The 25,942-nt window shown below is 45.7% G+C and overlaps 1 protein-coding gene across 1 annotated transcript in view; it reads left to right on the forward strand.

Moving 5' to 3' along the window:
- DNAH9 (dynein axonemal heavy chain 9) overlaps positions 1-25,942 on the forward strand; it is a 359,765-nt gene that overhangs the window by 14,314 nt on the left and 319,509 nt on the right. Inside the window, exons 5-10 of the mRNA XM_062215967.1 lie at positions 5,953-6,164; positions 8,237-8,470; positions 15,172-15,339; positions 18,072-18,188; positions 20,397-20,547; positions 23,710-23,824. Of these exons, the coding sequence (XP_062071951.1) occupies positions 5,953-6,164; positions 8,237-8,470; positions 15,172-15,339; positions 18,072-18,188; positions 20,397-20,547; positions 23,710-23,824 (997 nt within the window). The remainder of the gene's footprint in view (positions 1-5,952; positions 6,165-8,236; positions 8,471-15,171; positions 15,340-18,071; positions 18,189-20,396; positions 20,548-23,709; positions 23,825-25,942) is intronic.

The following is a 25,942-nucleotide window of genomic DNA, read 5'->3' on the forward strand; positions in this document are numbered from 1 at the left end:
CCTGAGATCCTTCTGGATGCTATAAGCCCATCACAGAGGCTGGTCTGACAGCAGGTAGAGCCGACTTGGCCCAAGATATCTCATGGGGCTCCGCTGTATTGCTTCACCGAGAGATGCTGTGTCCCAGGGGAATCTGCTCGTGTTTGCAATTTGTACTTCACTTCAGAAGGACAGGTGTCTGAGAAAGTGGTACGTGTACCAGTTAGCATGGGCGATGACCGTGGGAGACATGCAGACCAGTGTTTTGTAACATGTGTTGAAGCATAACTCTGATATGTATGTCTTCCATTTATGGTAGTGGTTTAAAGTTTTCATTTTGTATAATTTTATTTAGGTTTAACTTGGAGTCAACTTAGAGGGAAATATTAAGTCAGCAGCACTACAGGTTGTAGCCAGACGTGGCAAATATCATAAAGGAAATAAGCAATTGCCTGCAATTTGGAGCTCTAAGATAAAACATGTAGCAAAAATGTATTATGAATTGGTTATTTAGTGCCCCAAGGATATTTTTCACCTTAATAAATTAATAAACTGTAATCATTCAAATAAATCAATAGTTTTAAAACATGCATTTCCCCAGGCAAGCTTCAAAGAATCCTTCACAGTAGATAGATTGTATACTGGCTATGGAATTAGAAAAAATACTATTATAGTAGTACTGAACAAACACTACTATAAAAGTAGAAATTATTTAAATGTGTAACTTAATTCCAATGAAGGCAGGAAAGGAAATTTGATTAGAGGTGTTAGGTGAAGACTTGGTCAGACATTTTGGCAGCATCTTCTAAGACTTAAAAAGATCTTAAAGGCTGGTGACTGAGTTTCTCATTTCCAATTTAATTTCAAAACATATGGCTTTCTTTCTCCTAAATGGTGATACTATGTGAATTATCCTTATTAGTCATGACCGGTATAGTTCATTGACTCACTGATGGGCTGAAGACAAGGAGAGGGGTAGAAATACTTCCAGGTCAGAGGGCACGACCTTGTAAAACAGAGAGGAGTAAAGGAAGTTAAAGGATGGAGGGAAATGTGTGGGAACAAGGTCGCCTAAAGGGGAATTGATTAGACAAAGGAAATCCTTGGAAAGCAACAGTCCCCTGGTGGGAGAGAAAGAGAACAATAAAGGCTAATTTGGGGTTTCCCTTCTCTGGCTCCTGGGGGGAAGGTTGATCTGGAGCCACCTGGTTGCCAACCAAGGAGCTTTGGAGGTGGATACGTGTGGGAAGGAAGAAATCCAGTAGTGCTGGGAGCCAACTTGTGCTGGTTTGCAGAGCCTCACAAGAGGTCCTTGTGTGCATCTATTCCAGCCCACGTTCTCCCAAGCAACCCTCAGTGATGTCACATAAGTAGCTTGTAGTTAGTCACACAGGAACTATTAGACATATTTACACCACAGAGATTGACAGTTGCTACAAATAAAGGTATTTGTCCCTGAAGAGCTTACCAGCAATCCAGCAGACGTCACTATGCAGCTGCTTATTTATAGTTGTAGTAAGTCCTCTTTTTAAAGATTTATGTATTTATTTATTTATTTGAAGTCAGAGTTGCAGAGCAAGAGGGAGACACTGAGGAAGAGAGATCTTTCATCTGCTAGTTCACTCCCCAGATGGCCACAATGGCCAGGGCCAAGCCAAGCCAAGCCAAGCCAAAGCTGGGAGCCAAGAGCTTCTTCCAATTCTCCCACATGGGTAGCAGAAGCCCATACAATTGGACCATCTTCCACTGCTTTTCCCAGGCACATTAGCAAGGAGCTGGATCTGAAGTGGAGCAGTGGGGACACAAACCCATGCCCATATAGGATGCCAGCATTTCAAGCTGTGGCTTTACATGCCACATCACAATGCTGGCCCCTGTGTAGTAAGACCTTATATCCCTGGATACTTTGATATTTTAACCCAACCATGATCAAAAATATTTTTAAAGATTTATTTTAAAGACCAAATTAGAGAGAGAGAGAGAGAGAGAGAGAGAGAGAGAGAAAGCGAGAGACAGATCCTACATCTGCTGGTTCACTCCCCAAATGGCCGCAGTGGCCGGAACTGGACCAGTCTAAAGCCAGGAGCCAGGAGCTTCATCCAGGTCTCCCACATGAGTGGCAGGGCCCAAACACTTGGGATGTCCTCCACTGCTTTTCCCAGGCCATTTAGCAGGGGACTGGATCAGAAGTGGAGCAGCTGGGGTTCAAAAAGGTACCCATATGGGATGCCAGCATCATAGGCAGTGGCTTCACATGCTATAACACAGCACCAGCCCTCAGAAATATTTTTTAAAAAACAATAACACAGCAATAAAAATAATACATCTTTAAAAGAAACAGCATAATGACATCTTAGATAATATATAGATTGTATTAGGTAAAGTCATTCAGAGATGATTTAAGGTATATGAGAAGATTTGCATAGGTTATACGCAGATACTACACTCACTTTTTATGTAAGGGAGTTGAGCATTTGGGGATTTGGGTATCCTAAGATGGTCCTGGAACTAATGGGACCATGTTCTTCATCCTAAAAGAAACTAAAAGTATGCGGTTATTTATTCATCAGTTTTAATATGCCACGATGAATGTGCTCATATATATACATATGTATATGTAGTATGTATATCTATATAAAGGTGTAAGCTTATCTCCGTCTGTCTCTGTCCTCGTTTGCCTTTTAGGCCAAGGTGATTGCACCCTGAACTTAGTGACCAACCCTATTCTCTCAAATAATGTGCTCTTTTTTTATTTATTTATTTTTATTTTATTTATTTTTTGACAGGCAGAGTTGAACAGTGAGAGAGACAGACAGAGAGAAAGATCTTCCTTTGCCGTTGGTTCACCCTCCAATGGCCGCCACGGCTGGCACGCTGTGGCCGGCGCATGGCACTGATCTGAAGCCAGGAGCCAGGTGCTTCTCCTGGTCTCCCATAGGGTGCAGGGCCCAAGCACTTGAGCCATTTTCCACTGCATTCCCGGGCCACAGCAGAGAGCTGGCCTGGAAGAGGGGCAACCGGGACATAATCTGGTGCCCCAACCAGGACTAGAACCCGGTGTGCCGGCGCCACAGGCAGAGGATTAGCCTATTGAGCCGCAGTGCCAGCCAAATAATGTGCTCTTAAAAATCAAAGGAGTGCCTCTTTGTATGATTAAAACAGATTTTGCTTTATTTAAAAATTATTTCTTTATTTTTTTGAGAGGCAAACAAAAAAAAAATCTCTCACCTGCTGGTTCATTCCCCCAGACACCCACAACAGCCAAAGTTGGGCTAGGTCTAAGCAGGGAGCAAGGAACTCAACCCAGGTCTTCCATGTGCATGGCAGGAACTTAATTACTTGAGCTACCACTACTTGAGCTACAACTTAACTACTTAACTACCACCGCCTCTTAGGGTCAGCATTAGCAGGGAGCCAGAATCTGGAGCTGGAGCTGGGACTCAAACCCAGCTACTCTAATGTGAAATATGAGCATCTCAGCTGGATTCTTAACCAATTTGCCCAACACTCACCCAGAATTTTCTAAATGGCTTTAAAATGGGGGTACCATAAAGAGAAACTCCTCTTGTGTAATGAGGCTGGCTTTTTTTCTCTCACAATACATATGAAAGCTAGAGCATGAACTTTTGTGTTTTTTTTTTTTAAGATTTATTTATTTATTTGAAGGCAGAGTTACAGAGAGGCAGAGGCAGAGAGAGAGAGAGAGAGAGAGAGAGAGAGAGAGAGAGAGAGAGAAAGGTCTTCCATCTGCTGTTTCACTCCCCAGATGGCTGAAACAGCCAGAGCTGAGCCGATCTGAAGCCAGGAGCCAGGAGCTTCCTCCAGGCCTCCCATATGGGTGCAGGGGCACATGGACTTGGTCCATCTTCTACTGCTTTCCCAGGCCATAGCAGAGAGCTGGATGGGAAGTGGAGCAGCCAGGACTCAAACCAGCACCCATATGGGATGCCAGCACTGTAGGTGGTGGCTTTACCCCCTATACCATAGCACCAACCTCTAGAGCATGAGCATTTTAACAAGTCTGTTGGATTCTGAGATCTATCCCTCTACACTATGGTTCTGATCACCATGGTCAGCTCCCCCATTTTAGCTTGTCACCATGCAAATCAATTTACCATGATGTTTGACTTTGAACAATCCTGTTCACATGCTGCTTCCCACCGATTCGTTTGGAGTATAAAGCACAAATGTACGCATCGGGCTGCTCCTGTGTATGTCCATCAAGACAGCGGTTTCATACAATACACCTAGAGCAGTCCTCCTTTTGCTCAGCTGGGCAGGGCTGGTTGGTCCACAGGATGACCCCTAGGCAGTTTGTTCGGATCTTCATTTCTTCACTTGTAAAGTGGTAGTACCTCCCAGAGTTCCATATTAGATGATAGAAGAGGGCATTTCAACAAGTTCCTGGGATAGTTGATTTAAAAGGTAAGCTTATTTTGGTGCAAAATAAATTTCAGGTCTATGCATAGCTTCCTCATAATATGCATTTTCCATGAGCTTTTTTGAAGACCTGTCTAGGCATGGATTTCAAAACTTTTTGGGCAGCTGGCTCTGTGGCTCACTAGGCTAATCCTCCGCCTGCGGTGTAAGCACCCCAGGTTCTAGTCCCTGTTGGGGCACCGGTTCTGTCCCAGTTGCTCCTCTTCCAGTCCAGCTCTCTGCTGTGGCCCAGGAGTGCAGTGGAGGATGGCCCAAGTCCTTGGGCCCTACACCCACATGGGAGACCAGGAGAAGCACCTGGCTCCTGGCTTCAGATCAGCACGGTGCCGGCCTCAGCGCGACGGCCTCAGCGGCTACTGGGGGGTGAACCAACAGAAAAGAAAGACCTTTCTGTCTCTCTCTCTCTCTCTCTCACTGTCTACCCTTCCTGTCAAAAAAAAAAAAAAAAAAAAACAACTTTTTGGGCACCAAACTTACCTTTAATTCCATTTATCCTAAAGTTGTTTAAGTACCCTCTTATATCTAGTGAATTGAAAAATCCCTGGAGTATCGAAACTGTCTACTGGTTGCTGTGTTTGTAGGTTTCATTTAGGATGAATCCAGAGCCAGCCATATTGCCATCTGCTCTCATGGAGCACTACCTGACTCTCTGCCCAGGAAAGAACAAGCCTTTAGGAATCAGTTTGCCCCAGGGACTTGTGCATTCCCTAAGTTGCTCTGCAGATGTTACTACCCACTGCCTCTGGGTTGCCTACTTGCTCCTCATTTATCTCAAGACAACAAATCAAAGATCCTTCTCTTTTCTTGGCTGCGTTCAAAAAGACAATGATAGGAGAATTTCCTAGCTTTGAAACCCAGCAGAACACTGGCTATCATTAGTCTGCGCTATTTCTCTCTGTTCTGTGTTTTCCCCCTTACAAGATCTCGGTGAGATTCTCTGTTAACAAACAGCCTCAGAGACACTACCACTTACCAAACACTTGCTTTGGCCCAGGCACTGTGCTGATTATTGTTCAAGACTGCATTTGTCCTACCTTCAGCCTTCAGCGGGACCTTTTATGTTTGTCACTGCTAGTTCTATTGTTGGAGCTCAGAAAGGATCACCATGTTCAAGGTCACACAATTGCTAACTGTCAGGGTCAGCATTTGAAGAAAGGTCTGTCTGATTCTAAAGCTCATCTTCTGTCATTTACTTTATATTGTCTCAAAGATGAAAGTAGCAAAGTTATCAACAGATACTCATATTTACAGAGCAGGTTGTCTACTACACATTGTGCATCAGACGGGAGCTAGGCGGGCTCGGGAGAAATCCCCAGAGCAGAATCCTCACTACGCAGGGCTCTTCTGATTTCCACACATCCACATTAGAGCTAGGCAGTTCTCAGGAGCCAGTCTGCTCTACATGCTGCTCTCTCTGTTGAGGATGAGCTTGTAATCCTAGATGCCCAGATCCTTCTCTTCCTAGGAACTAGGGCTCCATCAGGTGAATGAGCATCTCAAGCCAGAAAGGTGATGGTCTCCAATTTCTTCCAGCTCTAACTGAGGCACAGGACATCCACACACACCTGCTGCCACTCCACCACCACTTGGAAGCCCTGGAGAGTGTGGAGTTTCCCAAGGTGAAGCTCCGGCTGCGGCCTCTGCTCCACGTGGTCTGTCTGATCTGGGCCACATGCAAGGGCTACCGCTCCCCAGGGAGGCTCACGGTGCTGCTCCAGGAGATTTGCAACCTTCTCATCCAGCAGGTGGGCACCCCTTATCCCACCTCTCCCTGGGGGCCTCTTGGCACTGAGTCCCAGGAAAGGGTAAAGTGTGCCTTTTTCCCAGCAGGGGAGTCATTATGGTTTTCACTAACACTAGAATGTTAGCTGGGACAAAGGCTATGGGTGATAAATTTCAAATTCCTTAGTGAGATTGGCATTAAGTTTGGAGCCTGTACTAAAACTCAGGCCTACCCACTTGCTAGCTGTGTGTTGTCAGGTTCAGTCACTTACCTGCTCTATGCCTCCTTTTCCTATATAATGATGCCAAGAAGAGGACACATCTCAGGATGGTTGGGGATTATGTGGCTCCAGTGTGGTAAAGCAAGTACCCTTACATGCTAAGAACTCGGTACTATGAGTTTTGGAGAAGCAGCTTATTGGATTACATGCTTCATGCTCCTCCTTTGTAGGGACCTCTTATAGCACCAACCAGGGCAGTGTAAGCCTCAAAGAATGGATCTTGGAGCAAAGCTAGATGCCATGAGGAAATTTGGGCAACCTTCCCCTCCAGCTGGCATCCTTGCCTCTGAGGAGCTATGACCCTAATATCCATGGAATACCTTTCAGGTTCCAGGCTGTTAATACAGACATTATCTTGGACCATTGTTAGATGAGCCATGGGAATGGGCAGGGAGGGTCTTATTATTTATTTACATAATAACCACTAAGGCTCAGGAAGGACCACAGACTTTGCCCAAGGACACCCGAACCCAAGTAGTAGACTCCTAGACCAGCACCCATCCATCACTCCAGGACTCTTATTAGGCAGAACTCTTTTGGCTTCAAAGTGTTAGAAAACCCAACCAAAAGTAACATCAACAAAAAGAAAAAAGTTTGGCTCCTCTACTTTGCAACCCTAACGTGAGGCTGGCTTTGGCCTCTATTGACAATACAGTCATGGATGTTGTGACTAGAACCCAGCTCCCAGTTCCCTCTGCCTTCCCTGTGATCTTGAAAGTGGCTATCCAATGCATCTCGCTTCCTAGATGTCCAGGCACAGGTGTCTTGGAGAAAGGGAAATAATTATGGTCCAAAGACTTATTTTTCTTGTATTTTATTTATTTGCTCAAAAGACAGAGTTACAGAGAGAGAGAGTGAGAGAGAGAGAGAGAGGGAGAAACAGAGATAAAAAGATTTTCCATCTGCTGGTTCACTCCCCAAATGGTTGCGTCAGCTGGGACAAGGACAGGTTGAAGACAGGAGCCTAGAACTCTGCCTGGGTCTCCCATATGGGTGGCAGGGCCCCCAAGCACTTGGGCCACCTTCTGCTGCTTTCCCAGATGTATTAGCAGGGAATTGGATTGGAAATGTAGCAGCCACGACTCAAACCCCCATGCAAATAGGATACCTGCATTACAAGTGGTAGCTTAACCCACTTCAACACAATGCCAGCCCCTGATCCAAAGAATTCAAAATCCCAAATTATTTTACTATTGAAAGCCTGTAAATCACAAAATAACACCTGAGAGTGAACACTTGGCAGAACGAAAGTCCCATTGTGTCTTCTTACTCATCTTATGGCTGAAGGCCACAGAACCTATTTGGCTTAGACCCAAGTCCCAGTCCTTTCATGGAACTGAAAGTTGGGTTAGATGTTTCCTGTATTATGCTTGTAAAATATATATACTTGGGGAGCTGGCTCTGTGGTATAGCAAGGAAACCCCTACCTGTTACCAGCATCCCATATGAGTGTCAGTTTGAGTCCTGGCTGCTCCACTTCTGATTCAGTTACCTGCTAATGCTCCTGGGAAAGAAGCAAAAGATGGCTGAAGTGCTTAGACCCCTGCAACCACATGGGAGAACCAGAAGAAGCTCCTGGCTCCTGGCTTCGAATTGGCCTCTGATCCAGCTGTTGCAGCCTCTTGGGAAGTGAACTAGTAGATGGAAGATTGTGGTCTCTCTCTCTTTCTGTAATTTGGCCTTTCAAATAAGTAAAGAAATCTTTAAAAAAAAAATCCCTTGGGCCATGTCTCAGTTCTAAGCAGGTGCTGACAACATTATGGGATGTCCAGCACCTGCAGCCCAGTTTGGTGGAACATCTGTTTGCATTCCAGGCCTCTACTTATCTGAGTCCAGAAGACCTCCTGAGAAGTGAGGTAGAAGAAAGTCAGAGAAAACTTCAAGTCGTCTCGGACACCTTGACCTTCTTCAAGCAGGTGTTTCAGGACAGAAGGGAGAATCTCCATACTTACTTCAAAGAGAACCAGGAAGTCAAGGAGTGGGATTTCCAGTCTTCTCTGGTCTTTGTGCGCTTGGACAGCTTCTTGGGACGACTGCACGTAGTAATGGTGAGTGCTCAGATCAGCTCAGGCCCCCAGCCCAACAGTGGAGCAAGTCATCCAAGGATTCATGAAGTGAAACAGGAAAATGAACAACACGTTTGATGGCCAGAACCCATTCAGTAAGGGGTCAAACAATAGTGGCTAGGAAGTGACCATCACGTGATGGTGTTTCTATTAGGAGTTTAGGAAATTGTGGCTCTAGATGCAATTAGGAAGAAGGGCCAAGGAATCAGTCAAGTCATTCAGCTGACTTTCAAATTGGCACCTTGTTTCAAATAGATTCTGACTAGGAAGTCCAGTGTGACAATGTAAGTGAGCAGAGCTGGATGTGGCCGGCCAGACCCCAAGAAGTCAGCAGATTTGAATTTGTCCCCAGCTCCCCCACTTTCCAGGTGGCTTCCAAAACTGCAGAACTGATGAAGCCCCGTGCAAAAGAAGCACAACTTCCGCTCAAAGGTATTTCTTCACCCTCAGAGAAAGAAAGAGGGGCTCCCTTAACCCAGCAGGGCTCTGAAAAATAAGTAGGAAGCCCAAGAGGAAGTTAGTTTTGAAACTGGAGAAAGAATTTGCCAGGAAAAGTAGATGAGGAAGGAAAAAAATGTGTGTGTGTGTGTGAGAGAGAGAGAGCCAGAAGCCAGATCTCAGGGAAGGCACACCTTCAATACTTCATCAGGACAGTGGAGAGTACAAATAATCGATATCCAGCTTTATCCTAAACGTCTCCTTTTTCAGCACAGCTCTCAAGGCACAGCCTCTCCCCCAACCCCTGACCTGCACTCATCTTTCCCCTTAACTCCATTGCTGTTGTTGGCCGGAGGTGATGGAGGCCCCGGGATCCAACCTGCTCCTGGCCTGGGCTGACTGCGCAGGAATAATTGTGTTTGCCCCTTGGCAGCAGGTTCCCCAGCCCCATTGATGGCCCTAGGATGCCACCAATCAGCCACTCCAACAGCTGCTTGGGCCAGGCCCTTCAGACCCCATGCTACTGCTGTGACTTTGCATATAGACAGCTGTTCTAACATTAGAGCACCTAATCTGCTGGGTGGACTCCGTAAACACCAGCAGCAGCAATGGCTACTCGCCTCCCCAGAGTCCTTATCCTCACAATAGTCCTCTCCCAGGCTGCCTTCTCACGCTGCATCAAGGGCACAGGTGCATAAAAATGAGCTGCCCCAGTTTAGTTAGAGGATGACACTGGTACCACCAGGCTCCCTATCTTTCCTGCTACTTCCCCTCTCACATTTTCTGCCCTTAGCTGTGGTTTACTTCCCAGGTCCTTTGCACAGCCCCCACTGTTTCTTCTCTTTTGTTTTCCATCTCCCAAACATTTGCTCAGACTCACCGCCCCCCTTGCCCTTTGCTGTCTTCCTCCTCCACTACCTCCCCTTGCTCAGCTCCAGTGCAACAGGACAGGGGACAATCGATTTCTGGCATATTTCACGTAGCCCTTTAGTTTACATTCTGTGTATCTCTGTGATCGATGCCTGTTTGAAATGGGATTAATGTGCTCCTCTCCAGCAAGAATTTGCATAAACTTAGCCTTCTGTATCGTCTGTTTGCAGACAATATATGACCACTGAGATGATGGTGACCGCAGTGACACGACAGCCATGCATTTAGCCTTCTGCCTGCTAGCACCAAAGGTTTTACCGTGAGGGGCAGGTTTTTAACCTCCACAGTTTTCTGTCCTGTGACTAGTGTTGCATTTTTTTTTTACCCTGTTGCTGTTTTGCATAAGAGTTCTATTGTACAGATTCACTCTTTCCTTCTGGGTGCTTAGCTAAATGAAGGAGGATGGGAGTGGGGGCTGCTGCTGGGAGATGTGCATACTGTTAAGTTTTCAGCAGGTCTGCAGTACATGGAGCAGTTTCCTTCTCAGGGTATCACCGTTCTCTTCCTCATCCCCAGAACTCTCATGCAGCACACCTCTTAGCAACCCCTCATGGAGAGAAAGGAGAAATAGAAAAATAACGAACTAGCATGTTTCAAATCCTGTGTCATGCCGTGACCTGTATCCTTGCAATCATCCTAAGAGCTGGGTTATTAATACCTCACTTTAACCCAACAGCACAGTCAAATCTGACCAGGCTCAAAGAGATTTAGCTGGGGTCAGTATGTGGGGCAGGTGGTCCCAAGAATTGTCTTTTTACAAACTTTGAGCTGGGAGCTTTCAAAGTCTGTTTCCTATCTTCCCCCTCCCCTCTCCCCTCTTCTCCTCTCCTTTATTTTAAGGGTCCCAAACCAGCTTTGTGGTTTCATTCTCCCTCATACATTCTATTCCGCCATCTGTACACCATATAATTTCTTTTTACCTAAATAAGTTACTTACATAAGTTTATATAAAATTATGATCTCATTCCATGTAAAAGCCTTATTTCACTTTATGACTTAGCAAGGAAATCCCAAAAGTACATACAATCTTTGCAATTTGAAACATCAAAAACCAAAGAAAAAATGAGTCATTCAGTTGTCTCTAGATTGCTTGTGTCACTCTGCCTCCCTGATCAGTGTTCCAGCATGCACACACACACACACACTCAAGTTCATTTTTGTGCAGTAATGCTGTAGATTCTGCACAGTTTTCTGTTGATGTTTCTGCCTGCAGCCTCTTGCCTGCAAACAATGCAGGAAGCATCTTGGAGAGAACCCTCATCTCTTTCATTACAAAATCGCTGGAAAGCTGTGATTCACTTGGAGACAAAATGATTTCCTGCTGAGGCTCTATGTGAAGTGATTAGCAGCAATATAGGTAACCAGCGGACCTAAGACACACCACGCTCACTTCCGCTCTCTCCACCCGCTCCAGCCCCTCCCCAGCCTCCTTTCATTCTGAGCCTAATTGGGCCAGCTCCCCTCTTAGCCCAGCTCCAGCCTGTGTTCACGTAGGAGACCATTAGCTGCGAAGGTCCGTAGCAGTCAGCAGTCGAAAGGTAAAGAAAACAGTCTTTTCTCCCAATGACCTTTTGAGATTTTCATCTATGAATGTCTGCTTTGTGCTCTCCCTTAATGAATTCCGAAGACATTTCTTTTAAGACGGGCGGCATGACCTCTCCTTGGAGAACGGCATTGCTCCTGGTGGAGCTTGTCATTATCCCTGATTCAGAGCCTTCACCTCACAGGCCAGAGCAGGAATGGAACCCTACCCCCCATCCCTGCACCTGCCACCACCAGTTCAATGTTGCACAGCTTCTCGTAAGCATGGGACCACAATCAGACTGTCAGCTGCCAGGGGACCCTGATATTCTTTGTGATACCTGTCACCCAGGAAGCACTAGAAGATCCCTTGCAGGAGCTGCGGTGCATGGAATACCCACCAACCCAATCTAATGACATCAAGATGGACCTAGTTAGTGAGCGTGGCTACTGTTTTTCTGAAATCCTAACAAGGTGCTTTCTCTGTAACTTGGCAACCCCACAGCAGACTATTACTGTCCCCATTTATAGGCGAGGAGCAGTGAGACTCAGAAAAGTGAGTGTCTTGCTCTTAGCCACCTGGCTAGTGAATGGCAGAACCAGGGTTTTGTGTTGAGCTCTGGTTTATTTGCCCCCAGATCCCGGGCTGTCTCCACGATGCCATATGTTGGCTATATGCTGAAGTCAGCATTTTCAGCCTTTATACAGCACAGTAGAGTTTGCATGTTTACTACTGTGATGAACAAAAAAATCAATATTTTAAAAATACCATTTAAACCTCTGGCTGGTTTAAATTGCCTTCTATCTGTTCTGTGAGGACTTTTCAACATGCAGTAAAATAAAGGGAGGGGCTATATTTAAATAATTTAAAAATCAAAGATATAGCCATGGCCAACACAATTTATCATGAGACCACCTCTCACCTGCGTTAGAACTCTTTTCTACAGTATCTTCAACATCAGACTCTTAATAGAACCCATCCAGAAACAGAGAGCTCACTCCCTCTCTTAAGTAGTTCACTCTATGGTTGGATATGTGTAAACACAGAACTGTTTAAATTCATTGGAATCACAAAGGGAGAGACTGCAAGAGAGAGAGAGCGCAACAGAGAGAGCTAGAGAGAGAGAGAGAAGAGCGTGCACTATTCCATTCACTGGTTCAAACCACAAATTGCCGTAATGTTCATATCAAAGCCAGGAGCCTGGAGCTCCATCCATGTCTCCCACAAGGATGGCAAAGGCCCAAGTGCTTAGTCCATCACCCACTACCATCACAGGCACATTAGCAAGGAGCTGGTCTGGAAGCAGAGCAGCCAGAACTCAAACCAGCACTCTGATATGGGATGCCAGCCTCATAAGTGGCAGCTTAACCAACTGCACCACAACACACAGCCCCTACAATAATTTATTATAATGGCATAGAGCTATAATAGCTAAAACAAAAGGGACAGAGAACATCAAGGGAAGGCAGGGAAGGGAAGCCCTTTAAGGAAGACAGTAAGGAAAGGCCCTAGACTTTGAATTGACCCCCAAGTAAATGTGTTGTCCACCAGGGATTTGTGAACTTTGACAAAACAAGGCACAAACCCATTGTTTTCACTAGCCAGACTTCCCTTCCCCAAATAAAATAATCACGTATTTCTCTACCACCTGCAATTTCCCCGTTAGATTGCAGATGAAACACCTTCCAGTGATCATCCACGAGCATGCTTGCAGTATTCTGGAGAAATAAAATAGTGTAATGGAATCATCATCTAGTTCCCCGATATAAGCAAACATATCCAAACACATCTATGTTTTAGAATGGTTAGAGACTATTTCCTACACATTGAAATTGACATCCACAGAATTGTGAGGCATGAGCACCAAGGTTATGTTCCATCGCACAAATACGATTTCCTATAAAACCAATCACAACTAAGCACCTTGTGAGAGATTTGAATTATGACTGCAGTCGATTTCATTTCAATAAAGTTCCTTTCTGTTCTCTTTCCAGTATGTAAGTTGGAGGGTCTTCTGGAGTAAAGGCTGCTCAGACTCCCATCAGGGCTGATGAAAGTCTCTGGTTTTAGTGCATGTCTTCCTTTCCTTAGCCACTACGCTTCTTCTTCTCTCCCCTCCCTCTTCAGCCAGCTACTCCTCAATAAAGTTGAGTAGCAGAGGGATAATTCAATGGCTTCCCAAGTCTGGCAAAGCAGAGATAGCCAGTCATTTCTCTCCACTTCTCAATGTCTCTTCCATGGCTACTGGAATTGGTGTCCCAGCAAAAGAAAGGAGCTAGGAAGTCCTATGCTAAGCGGATGGGTCACTCCAATGACAATGGCCATTGGCAGTGCTAGAATCCGCTGGGTTTTGCCACAGCAGTGTCATCATGTACTCTGTTCTTGCCCTTCAAGCCTCCAGGGTAGAGGACCCCCTCCCAGGGTTCCACATCACATGTTTGCTTACCAAAATGACACCCAGGTAACATACCTTCCTCTTTCCTGTTGAAGATTGTTCAGTAGATCAGAGATTGCAATAGGACACATGCCTTGGTTCAGAGGTTTTGTGATTATAGACAGGTACTTACAAGGGATAAGTTCCATTGGCTCTGTTAGACATTCTCATGCTCTGTCCATTCATAGGTGAGATAGATTCCATGGACTTGGGGGGCAGAAGGACACCTCTCCAAGACTTGTGGGCTATGTCATACACCCTGTCGTTTAATCCTGAGCCCAGCTGGGGTACTGCCAAACCAGCAAACCATCAGATCATACAACATGCATGCCATGTATGTACTGTATGTCTAGCTCTGTACTGAATCTTAGGCTTGCAACTTATTATCTCCTACTACCACACCATGAGCTATTGTTATTATCCTGCTACAGACAAGGAAACCTAGCATAGAGACAGTCAATGACTGCCCCAGTTGCAAAGCTGGCAACAGGGCATAACAAGCTTGGTATATTTGGCAAGAACACTTTGCCGGAGACTTCCCCCTTAACAGAAGTCACTAAGAAGTCTGGTGTCAACTTCTGGGCTTGTCTTCATGACTATTTTGACTATTTGAAGGATCTGCTTTCCTGTCCATGTCCCCTAAGACAGCTGTTTTTTTTCTTAAAGATTTATTTGTTAATTTGAAAGGCAGAGTTATGGAGACAGAAGGACACGCACACACACACAACACACACACACACGGTGGGAGAGAGAGAGATATCTTCTATATACTGGTTCACACCCCAAATGTTGCAACAGCCAAAGCTGGGCCAGGCAGAAGCCAGGAGCCTGGGACTCCATCCGGATCCCCCACATGGGTGGCAGGAATCCAAGCATTTGGGCCATTTTCTGCTGCTTTCAGAGGCACGTTAGCAGGAAATTGGACCAGAATTGAAGCAACTGGGACTTGAACTAGCGCTAGAAAGCTGTTTATTCTAGAACTAAGCAACACAGCCTGTTTGAAACTGACTTTTTAAGATAAAAATCGCTGGGAAAGCCACCAATCATGTAAGTAATTTTATTATTATTGTTCATTACTTACTTAAGGATGCAAAGACAGCAAGAGGCCGAGGCATGCATTTTAGTTATTATTTTGGTTTGTGTGAGTTTTATTTGTCTGTACTTTTCCCTCACTTTGTTGTTGAGTTTTACCAAGAGTTATTTATACCAACTCAATCTAATAATAAGGTTACCAAGCTAATCAAGATTCACATTTTCCTAAGCAACCACCACCCCCATATGATTTCCAGCTCTACCCATCCACTGTCGTTAGGATGATAATCATTATTATTTTAACTCTTTTGTGAATTCTCCCCGTAGGATCTTCTGAAGACGGTCTTGGATTTCCACAAACTGGAAAAGCTTGAGTTTAGTGGCATCCGAGGGAATGCCCTGAGTCAGCAGGTGCAGCAAATGTACGAGGAATTTCAAGAGATGTACAAGGTCTTCTCAGAGTCCTCCTGTGACTTCTTGGACCCCCAAAGCATGGTAGGTCTTGGGAGAGCTGAATGACAAGCTTTGTCCCTTTCTAGGTGTTGGCATTCTGTTTCCCCCATGCATTTCCTTTTGCTCTGTTGTCCCAATGACTTTGTCAGTTGTTACTGGTGTCAGGAGTATCTTCATTCCTTGTGTCACCTCTCCCAAATGCTAACTGCCCAGCACCAGCACTTGCCGGAGAGGGTTTCAGAGATAGTGAGGTGGATATGGGATGATGGTGGAGGTTGTGACCACCCCATGGCTTCCAAATGTTTGAGCTGAGTGAGATGAACCACACAGAACAAGACAAACACAGGATGATCTCACTTACATGAAAGTCTAACATAGTCAGACTCAGAACAGCAGAGAGCAGATTGTTGATTTCCAGGGGCTCAGGGGTGATGAAAATGAAAGGCGTTGGTCACAAGGTACAAGGTTTAGTTACACAGGTGGAAAATTTCTGGAGATCTAGTGTACAATATGGTGATGATAGTGAATAATACTGCATTTTAAACTTGAAATTTACTAAGAGAGTAGATCTTTTTTTATTTTATTTTATTTTTTATTTGAAAGGCAGAACGATAGAGGCAGAGACAGAGAGGAATCTGCAGCCTGCTGGCTCACTCTCCCAAGACAGCTAAGCCTGGGCCAGACTGAAGCCAGGACCTGGAACTCTTATCTAGGTCCCCCATGTGGGTGGCAGGAGCCCAGGATTTGTGCCGTCATCTTCCGCACATTAGCAAGGAGCTGTCTTGGAGGCAGAGCAGTCAGGACTCTAACCAGTGCTCATATGGGGTGCTGGTATGGCAGGCAAGGGCTCAATTAACTGAGCTACAGTGCTGGCCCCAGAAGGGTAGTTCTGCAGAGTTCTCATTACAAAAAATAAAAGAAGAAAAATGGTAACCATGTGAGGCAATGGATTATGTTAACCAACTCAATTGTGGCAGACGTTTCAATGTACATGTCTATCAGAATTATCAAGTGTATACCTTTAACGTGCACAGTCCTTTGTCAATGTAACCTCAATGCAATTGAGAACAAAAAGTTTTAAGTTACCAGCAGAGACTGCTAAGTGAGGGCCAGGTACACCTGGACAGAAGTTTGACAGTGTCTTTGTGAGGGTGGAGTGAAACCATGGCCTCTCCAATGAAAAAACAGCCAGTGCCATGTTTTCTGTGATTGGAACCATGAGTTCACATCTCCCCTGCTGCCTCTTGAAAACCATAACGTATGAGTCCAAACCCATAGGAATAAAAGTAGAAGGGTCAATATGGAAACAGGGCAAGGACATCTCAAAAATGGAAGGTCAAATCATGAGAGAAGATATCTTAAGAGTATGAGAGAGAAAAGAAGAAAGAAATCAGGGCAGAATGGGGCCAACCTGTGGCACAGTGACCTAAGCTGCTGCCTGTGTCACCAGCATCCAGTATTGGAGCACCCGTTTGAGTCCTGGATGCTCTACTTTCCATCTAGTTCCCTGCTGGTGCACCTGAGAAAGCAGCAGACAGTGACCCAAGTATTTGGATACCTGCCACTCAGATGGGAGGTCAGGATGGAGTTCCAGGCTCCTGGCTTCAGATTGGACCAGCCCTGGCCATAGCTGCTATTTGGGGACTGAACCAGTAGATGGAAGATTCCCTCTCTCTCTCTCTCTCTCTCTCTCTCTTCTCTCTCCTTCAAATAAATAATAATTTTTTTAAAATTAAAGAAAAGAAATTAGGGCAGGAATCTGCTTTGTGCAACTTCAGACATCCCAGGATGATAGTGCTTTCTTAAAACTCCTTTAATCAAAAGTAGAAAAATAAGGACAGTTGCAGCTAAAAAGCAGAATATATAATATATGTTTGCTGTCATATAACAAAATAAAACAAAACAAATCCTGTGCACAAGAAATACTACATTTTCTATGTGGCTGGGTTTTGGGAAGTAGAAATATACCATGTCTTCCTACTTTCCTTTTTTTCATAAGGAAGCACATTATTATTATAGAGCAGTATAAGAAATAATAATGATTCCACAAATTAGAGATTGTAGTTAACAAAATTCCCTGAACATTGCTTTACTCTAATAATAGGAACACATTCAGGTTGCCAGATAAAATACAGTAGTTGGGACATCCCTATACTACAAGAAATTCATTATTTATCTGATATTCAAATGTAACAGGAGCTGTGTTTTTATTGGCTAAGTTTAACAAACTTAAGAAAAATAACTTGCTGCTGTCTAAACCTATCTAGGTGTATTTAGAAGAAAAGGTACATATTATAATGTTTAGCTTATAATGTTTACATTCCACCTAATGACTAAATTAGTTAAGTGGCAGTGAAAAAACATAGGATTTTGACTTGGGGGAAGAAGAAATGTAGGTGGTAATGTTGGAATACTCCCATTGCTGGGATGTTGCTGCTGAAAACTCGGTTTTCAGGGTAATATGAGATGGTACTGATGAGTGAGAAGGCAGGGTTTTAGAATGTAGATGAGAAGGCCACACAAGGGTTGAAATGACACCAAGCTTACATTTGCTCCACTTGCCACGTTGCACAGAGCATCCAGGTAAAATTGCCGCAATAACAGGGTAATTCTCTAGGTAGTTAAAAGTAGGTCATGCCATAGTGGGTTTCGGAAAATTTAGACAAATCTTTCATATAACCAAGTCAAATACAAATGCTCTTAGTAAACAGCACAGTGGGAATGACTTTGGGAAAATCATGTTTTGGGTAATGCACTTGTGGTGTCTTTTTCAGGAATTTGAAACCGATGTCTCTGAATTTAACCAAAGAGTAGAAGACCTTGACCGAAGGCTGGGGACTATCTTTATTCAAGCTTTTGATGACTCACCTGGATTAGAGCATGCCTTTAAGGTTTGTGCAGATGGGACAAGGGCCACCCCTAAGCTCAGTGCACACCAGAGGTCAGCAGGAATGCTCACCCAACTGTCTTGTTCCTGCAAACTTCATTCTCTTAGTTGGGAAGAGAGGTATGTGAGTATCCTCCAGCAAGTGGCATAATTAACTTCTCAGGATAGCAACTTATGCTCTTCTGAAAATGTAAAAATACTTGTTTGTATTTTGTAATTATTTGAGGCAGAGAGACAACCCATTCATTGGTTAATTCTCCAATTGCCTGCAAAAGCCAGTGCTGGGCTGGATCAAAGACAGGAGCCAGGAACTCAATCCAGATCTCTTATGTGGGTGAGACATCACTGCTGCCTCCAAGGATCTGCATTGGTAGGAAGCTAGAGTCAGGATTTAGAGCCAGGAGTTGAACCCAGGCACCCCAATGAGTGACAGAGGTATCCTAACTGGTGGCTTAATTACTAGACCCCTTTAATTAATTTTTTAATCTTCTATTAACAACAAAATACAACTACAGCAACAACAAAAGAAAACCCTTCAGTCCTTCAGCCAAACCAAAAACCGCCAATGGATATGAAGTTCTGCAGATAAGAGCTTTTTCAGGACTTGGAAAGTAGATTTTCAAAGAGATACCCAGAGAAGTCACCTGACTCCAGATACCACTGAACAATCATCCCATTCACTCATTAGATGGACCACAGGGGACATGGCCAGTCAGGGTACATCCAGATCAAAGCCCTTGGGTCAGAGGGTGTGAACTGACCACAGTGATCCCTCAGCCCAACCTCTGCACTTTCCCAATAGGAGATTTGAGCCATGAAACTCGGTAGAGAGTTCTACCCTCTTATGCCTCCATTGAGAAAGAACTGTTTTCACCACCTCCAGAGATCTGAGTGGTCCTTTTATGGAGGAAAGGATGGTCCTAGAGCCTCCCACAGAAGGTTTTATAGCACCATTGGTGATTCTTGAGAGTCCATTGGAGTCAAATTGTCCGACCGGGACACTATGTGACATAGGACTCCATACGGGATCTTCTCTGCAGTCGGCATTCCCTATAACAAGGAGACTCAGACCTTCCCAGAACCACCTCATATTCAGAGTCTAGGCCCACCAGCTCCTGGGGTTTGTCCTGTCTCCTCCTTTTCTGAGCTCTGAAATTCACTGAAGCGAAGGAAATGATGAGAAGGGCCCAGAGTAAAATATGGTAAGAGAAACAGCAGGGAGTCTTGGACAGATGTAGCCCACTCAGCTTCCAGTTCTAGGAGTTTTATAGTATGTCTCTCATACTCATTCACCTAAAGCTTGGGTAAGCAAACTTGTTTTCCTCAGATGGCCAGTGTATACATATTTGAGGTTATGGTCACCTAGTCTATTCTCAGTCACAGTTTTTAAAAAACATTTTTAAACTCCTTCCTCACAATGTAAAGACCATGCTCCGTGATCATAGAACAGGTTGGCCAAGTTTGGCCACCCACTAGCTGTCCTTTGTCAGCTCCTGATTTGAAGCACAAGATGGAGATGAGAGGTTACAGTAGAAGGCAAGTTTAGAAGCTGTGTGCTGCTGTACCCTAAATATAACTGGAGTCCTTCATGACCTAGTCTCAGGGCAGCACCGCAATCAAAGACATACAGTCCAGGAACCAGAAGTAATTAAAAGCATTTCAAATCTTGATTCTGCTGCACCAGGAAACATCACGGGGTTAGGGCAGTTGTCATGCACAGAAAAACATCTTCAAAGTATCCTCACCCTCACTGCTGTTCACAGGGAAATAGCTCTCCGAAACACTTTTTTTTTTTTTTTGGCTCTCTTAAATTTTTGCTCTCCAAATTCTCCCCAACACCCAGCCCACTTAGCTTCTGCTTTCTTTTTTTCTTTTTCTTTTTCATCATTCTTCCTTCTGTTTTAGGTCTTCATTATGTAGGTCAACTTAACCTTTCTGACATCTGTAGTTTTCCCTTTATTTTATTTTTTATCCAGACTTACAACAAAGGCAGCCTGGTAGATTCCAGCAGACAGGAATCCTTTTCCTTTGGAGGCCCAGGGAGAAGTGGCAAAACCATGAATAGTCACTTATTAATCATTCTTACCCCTACTCGTTGTAATGATTGCTCCCCCTCTCACACTGGTAGGCCTATGAAGGAAAAAAAAGGGAGGGGGAAGCTTAGAAAGATTTAATCTGTAACTTCTTTCTCTTCTTCCTCCCATCTCAATAGCTGCTAGACATTGCAGGAAACCTCCTTGAGAGACCACTAGTAGCACAGGATATATCTGAGAAATACCTGGTCCTCATTCGAATGTTCAGCAAAGACCTGGATGCAGTCAGGACCATCTACAGTCAGCACACCCAGGAGGAGGCACAACTTGGTAGGTTTGTTGCCTGGGGATTTTGACGGGCAGATTTTTATTACTGGGAAAGGTACAACTCTTCTTGTGTTTGCTAAATGTACATAGATAGATGCATGACATTCTCTAAGAAGAGCAAGCCAACCTTCTTGCTTGAAGTTCCAGACCATGGTGGGTGGTTGTAGAACTTGCTGAACTGCGGATTCCTCAGCATCTGGGGCTGAGGTTGGCAGGTCGACCCAGGGTAGTGAAACCTCGACCACTTCTGCTCAACTGAGACCTTGGCATAGTGGTTGATTTGACTCTTGGTCAATGTCGCCACATTGATTAGTCTTCCATGTACCTCAATCCCACAATAGGTTTTTGCATGCCTGAGAGAAGCTTCTCATCCCTCCCAATGCCATAGCAACCGTGCTTCTAGTGGGAGGACCAGCAGGAGCCTGCCAAAGGGCAGTAGCAAGTGGAGGTGTGACATCTCCATTTTTATCACACTTCTTCGAAGCCTTATTTGCTTGAAAGGAAAACACAAATTTTCATTTTACTTTTACCCATGTTTCTCGAGCCCTTGCATATGTGCAAGGAATGCTTGTGGGCCACTGGATGTGAGAGATAAAATAATTAATCCTGAAAGGTAGTTTACTCATGGAGGGTGAGCAGTGCTTCCCTGGAGTTATGAGGCACCCTGATAAAACAAGATGAACTCTGGCTGGGAGACTTGAGGGTGGGTTTAATGGAGAGGGTGGTCTTAGCTGAGTCCTGAAAGGTGGGGGGCTGACAGCAAGGAAGAGGACACAAAGGCTCTGAAGCAAAGACAGAAGAAACTGTGGGAGATTACCAGCCAGCATTACCTGTAGCCAAACAAGGCATATTGAGGGGCATCAGGTCAGCCATGGAGTCCGGGGTCCGATGATGATGTGCCATTAGTACTATAGTAAGGAATGAGGAATTTATGATTCAGGCAGTGGGAAGTTCCCCAAAGTGATTACGTAGTTGATTAACAGCACCACTATGTTTACAAGCAGATTTCATAGTAAGGCCACCCCCGAGAAAGGCATTCCCAGAAAACCTGGTGGGCCAGCTCTATGTGGGGCTATCTTCATAACTCCTTCCAGTCAAGTACAGAGTCTGTTGGCTTTCTACTCCTGTGTAATGAATGAGAGTAACCTTAGTAGCTTAAAGCAACACCTGTCTTTTAGCTCTTGGTTCTGTGGCTCAGGAGACATGTGTACGTGGCATCTGGGTTCTCAGAGCATCATGGGACTGACACCAAGGAGTCAGTCAGGCTGAGTCCACATCTTGCGGGGAAATGCACTTCCCAGCTCCTCCTTGTTTGGAGAATCCAGTTCCTCGGGGTTGTAGGACTGAGGTCCCTATGCCCTTGCCAGTTCTCAGCCAGGGGCTGCTTTCAGCAGCTAGAAGCTGTCTTCATTCCTTGCCCTGTACCTGCCTCGCCTGCCTCTTCTAGTCCGTGTGCAATGGCACGTTGAATTCTCTCATGCTTCCAGCCTCTGACTTCCCCTGCTGCTAGCAGCCAGAGAGAAGGTCGTGCTTTTAAAGTAGTTGGCTGATGAAGCCAGGCCCACCAGGGGATCCTCTCCCTTTTCAGCATGATCACAGACTGACATCTCAGTATAGTATACAGTTTCCATCCACACTTAAAGGGGGCAAGATGGGGCAAGGGTGAGGGGCTTGGGGGTCATCTCAGAATTTTGCCTGTCGCAGAAGACAAGCAGTAAGTGGAAATAATGAACTTGGGCTAAGCATGAGATATCAGGAAATAGTGGAGTTCCTGGTGAAATAAAAGGAGGGCCACTCTAGTGCTAGTTGGAATTGACACCAGAGAGTTGCCAGTCTTCCAACTTTACCACAGAAGCTGGAAACCGTGAGTTTTTAAATGAGATCTCACATTTCTTCTTCTTCTTCTTCTTCTTTTTTTTTTTTTTTGACAGGCAGAGTGGATAGTGAGAGCAAGAGACAGAGAGAAAGGTCTTCCTTTTGCCGTTGGTTCACCCTCCAATGGCCGCCGCGGCTGGCGCTGCGACCTGCACATCGCGCTGATCCGATGGCAGGAGCCAGGTGCTTCTCCTGGTCTCCCATAGGGTGCAGGGCCCAAGGACTTGGGCCATCCTCCACTGCACTCCCTGGCCACAGCAGAGAGCTGGCCTGGAAAAGGGGCAACCGGGACAGGATCGGTGCCCCGACCGGGACTAGAACCCGGTGTGCCGGCGCTGCAAGGCGGAGGATTAGCCTAGTGAGACGCGGCGCCGGCTGAGATCTCGCATTTCTTAAATCTTGACAATTAATTACAAGCAAATGAACTCAATATATGGACCAAAATAGAGTATTTAGCTTGCACTAACTTCAGTCAAATGCTTCAAAATTCACATGGCCTACCTCATTCATAACCTTGCTGAATTCTCACAGAAACCCCAGAAGCTTATTAAATAGGGAAAATATTATTCACATTCCATAAATGAGAAAACCGAGGCCCAGAATGATTAAGTTGTCTGTTGAAGATGTTGTTTCTCAATCCTAACTGTACAGTGTAGGCTCACCTAAGCAATGATGGGCAGGTAATTGGCCTAGCAGTTAAGAAGCTATTTGGGACACCCACATCTCATGTATCAGAGTGCCTGGGTTTAAGTCCCGGCTCTGCTCCAATTCCAGCTTCCTGCTAGTGCCCTGCTCTGGGAAGCAATAAGTGATGGCTCATGTTCTTGGATCTGTGCTTACCCATGGAGGAGACCTAGGTTAAGTTCCAGACTCCTGGTTTCAGCCTGGCCCAGCCCTGGCTGTTGCAGACATTTGGGGAGTGAGCCGACAGATGGGATCTCTCTGTCTCTGTCTTTATTTCTGTCTCTGTCTTTGTTTCTATCATCCTTATCTCTATCTCTATCTCTCTGCCTTTTAAATAAAGAAAATAAAGATTTTAAAAAGTAGCGATGACAGGTTCCTCCTAGGCCAATGAAATCAGAACGCAGAATGAGGATCTCTGGTGCTGTTAATGTCCTCCTGGGACCAAACTTCCTTTGTCTTTAGCAGAACACCAGGGTGTCCTCTTAGGAGCTCCTTAGTGTGAGCCCAGGGTGACTTTTGCCTGGGGTAGGTGATGACACCCACATAACTGGAAGAGGGAGCTGGGGGCCACAGCTTTGCTTCAGCCTGGCTGTGCCATGTCCCCAGGGTTCTCCACCGTGCACAAGAACATGCCTGCTGTGGCTGGGGGCCTCCGCTGGGCACAGGAGCTGAGGCAGCGCATCCAGGGTCCCTTCGGCAACTTTGACCGCGTCTTACATCCGTGAGTATCTTATTCCTAAAGGGGAGGTTCGTTCATGCTGTGCATTCTGGGTGTGGTAGAAATGCAACTGACCAGCCTGAGGCATGAAAATCACTTGTGTTTCTTCCCATTTCCAGCAACGGGCCAGGTGCCTACTGGCCAAGCAACCTTTCAGGTTGAGTGAGGCTTAAGGTGGACCCAGGCTGACTCCTTTTGCTCTGGGGAGTTCATTCCTGAAGGGCAACAAGTCAGAGATGTTTGTGGAGTCCCTGCACACGCCTTCCTCCAACAAAATACCTCTCTGACACTAAGGCCATAGGAAGCAATGTTTCTTACCTTGTGGTGCAAGGGTCTCTCATGTTAGGACACCTGGCCCTACCTGCCACCCACTGCATGAGAGAGAGAGAGAGAAAGAGAGAGAGAGAGAGAGAGAGAGAGAGAGAGAGAGAGAGAGAGAGAGAGAGAGAGAAGCTGTCTGTGATGCAGCCTGGGGAAGGCAGTCTTCCTCGGATTTCACTTTCTAAGCGACTTGATCTCATTGAAGGCACACAGCTTTTGGTAAACATAATAGACACAAAGATATTGGTGTCTGGCCATTGGAGGTGCCAGCTTTTGGTTGCTAGGAGGGACTTTCTTCAGGTGAGAACACCAAATGCCTTCAGACACCAGGAAAATGCATGAACCCAGGAGGCAAACGCTCTAAAACCTCTAAAACCACCCCCTCCCGACTTGAGTGTTGCCAAGCAGTAAAGCAGCCCCAGTGTGAGCATCTCCTACACATCAGAGAACAGCTGGGGAGCTCGGTTTTAAACTTGGACATCCAAAACGATCAAGGAGTCCATTTTTTTTTCCCCTCAGACTTGGCAGAGACCAAACAAGGCTCTGCGGCTCAGTCTGCCCAGTGGGTGACCATTTGCAGCATCTGCTCGGTCTGGGCAGCCTCTGTATTTCGCAGATGAAGAAAACGAGGCAGAGAGAAGTGAGATGACCATGCGCAAGGTGCAAGAGACAGCCAAGGGGTGTCCTGGTCTCAGGGTTCCTAGCCCAGTGCTCTTCCTGCCATGAGAAGTTTGGCCAAGCCTTTGTGTCACCTGCATCAGCCAGACCTTGCCTGTGTGCCTTCCCTGGGAGGAGTGTGATTCCCAAAGAGAGAGGCAGCTGTGCCTGGCCAGCATAGGACTGGGGTGGAAGACCCTGGGCAGGGGTCCCAAGCGGAGACCTGGAGGGCACAGCACAGCAACCTCACCTGCTCCCACCAAGATTCCCATTTTTTTGACAAAGGCATTCAGATTGGTATTATCTCCTCTAATAAATACTCATTATTCTTAAGCCTGCTTCAGCTTCCTCACCAGGATGTGAGACGGAAGCTACAGAAGAGTTTCCATGGCCGGATTCCCATGACTTCTCAAACCTACTAGGCCGCTGTCCCACATGAGCAGCTCCTCTGGCTCGGGAAGGGCGTGAGACTCGTGGAAATATCGCAGCGGCAAGGGGAGAGCGAGGTGTGAGCCTGCCCACCTGATCCAAGGCACTTCCCACATCTCCTCCCTGGCTCACCGAGGAGGTGTCTGCTCATTCACCAAAAAAGGAAACCGAGCGCCTGGGGGAAAATGCCAGCAAGCCCAGCGCTTTCTCCGCAGGCATGAGGGCTTATGTGGGAAGCTCAAGGGAGCCTGTGAAGAAACCCTGTGTTGGTTTAAAGAGCAAATGGACTTTGCAGAATCTTTGCTGTAAGCCGCCTCGTTTTGCTAGCAAGACAAACAAAAACAGACCTCTTCCGTGTGAGTGTGGAGGTTTCTGAAAATTAAGGCTGCTTCACCGTTTTTCCCAGGAGCTGGGCTTTTCATTTAGCGGAACAAGGAGTGTCAGAACAGGGGAAGCTGCAGTGGGTAACAGCGCCTCAGGTCAGATTCCGCCCACTCTTCTCTGTGGTCTGCCACAATCCTGCAGAAGCTTGTGCTTGTGTGTGAGTGCACACGTATGTGCATGTACATCTGTGTACATGCATGTGCGTTTCATGGGCACGCATCTAGGGAAGTAAGAGGCAATAAGACCCTCGTGTAATCAGAGGCCAAAGAACAGCAGTGCTCCTAATCATGGGTACTAGGTCGATTTTGGGGGAGGGGGGTATCTTTTTAT

The sequence above is a fragment of the Lepus europaeus genome, chromosome 18 (genome assembly GCF_033115175.1).
Source record: "Lepus europaeus isolate LE1 chromosome 18, mLepTim1.pri, whole genome shotgun sequence".
Lineage (NCBI taxonomy): Eukaryota > Metazoa > Chordata > Mammalia > Lagomorpha > Leporidae > Lepus > Lepus europaeus.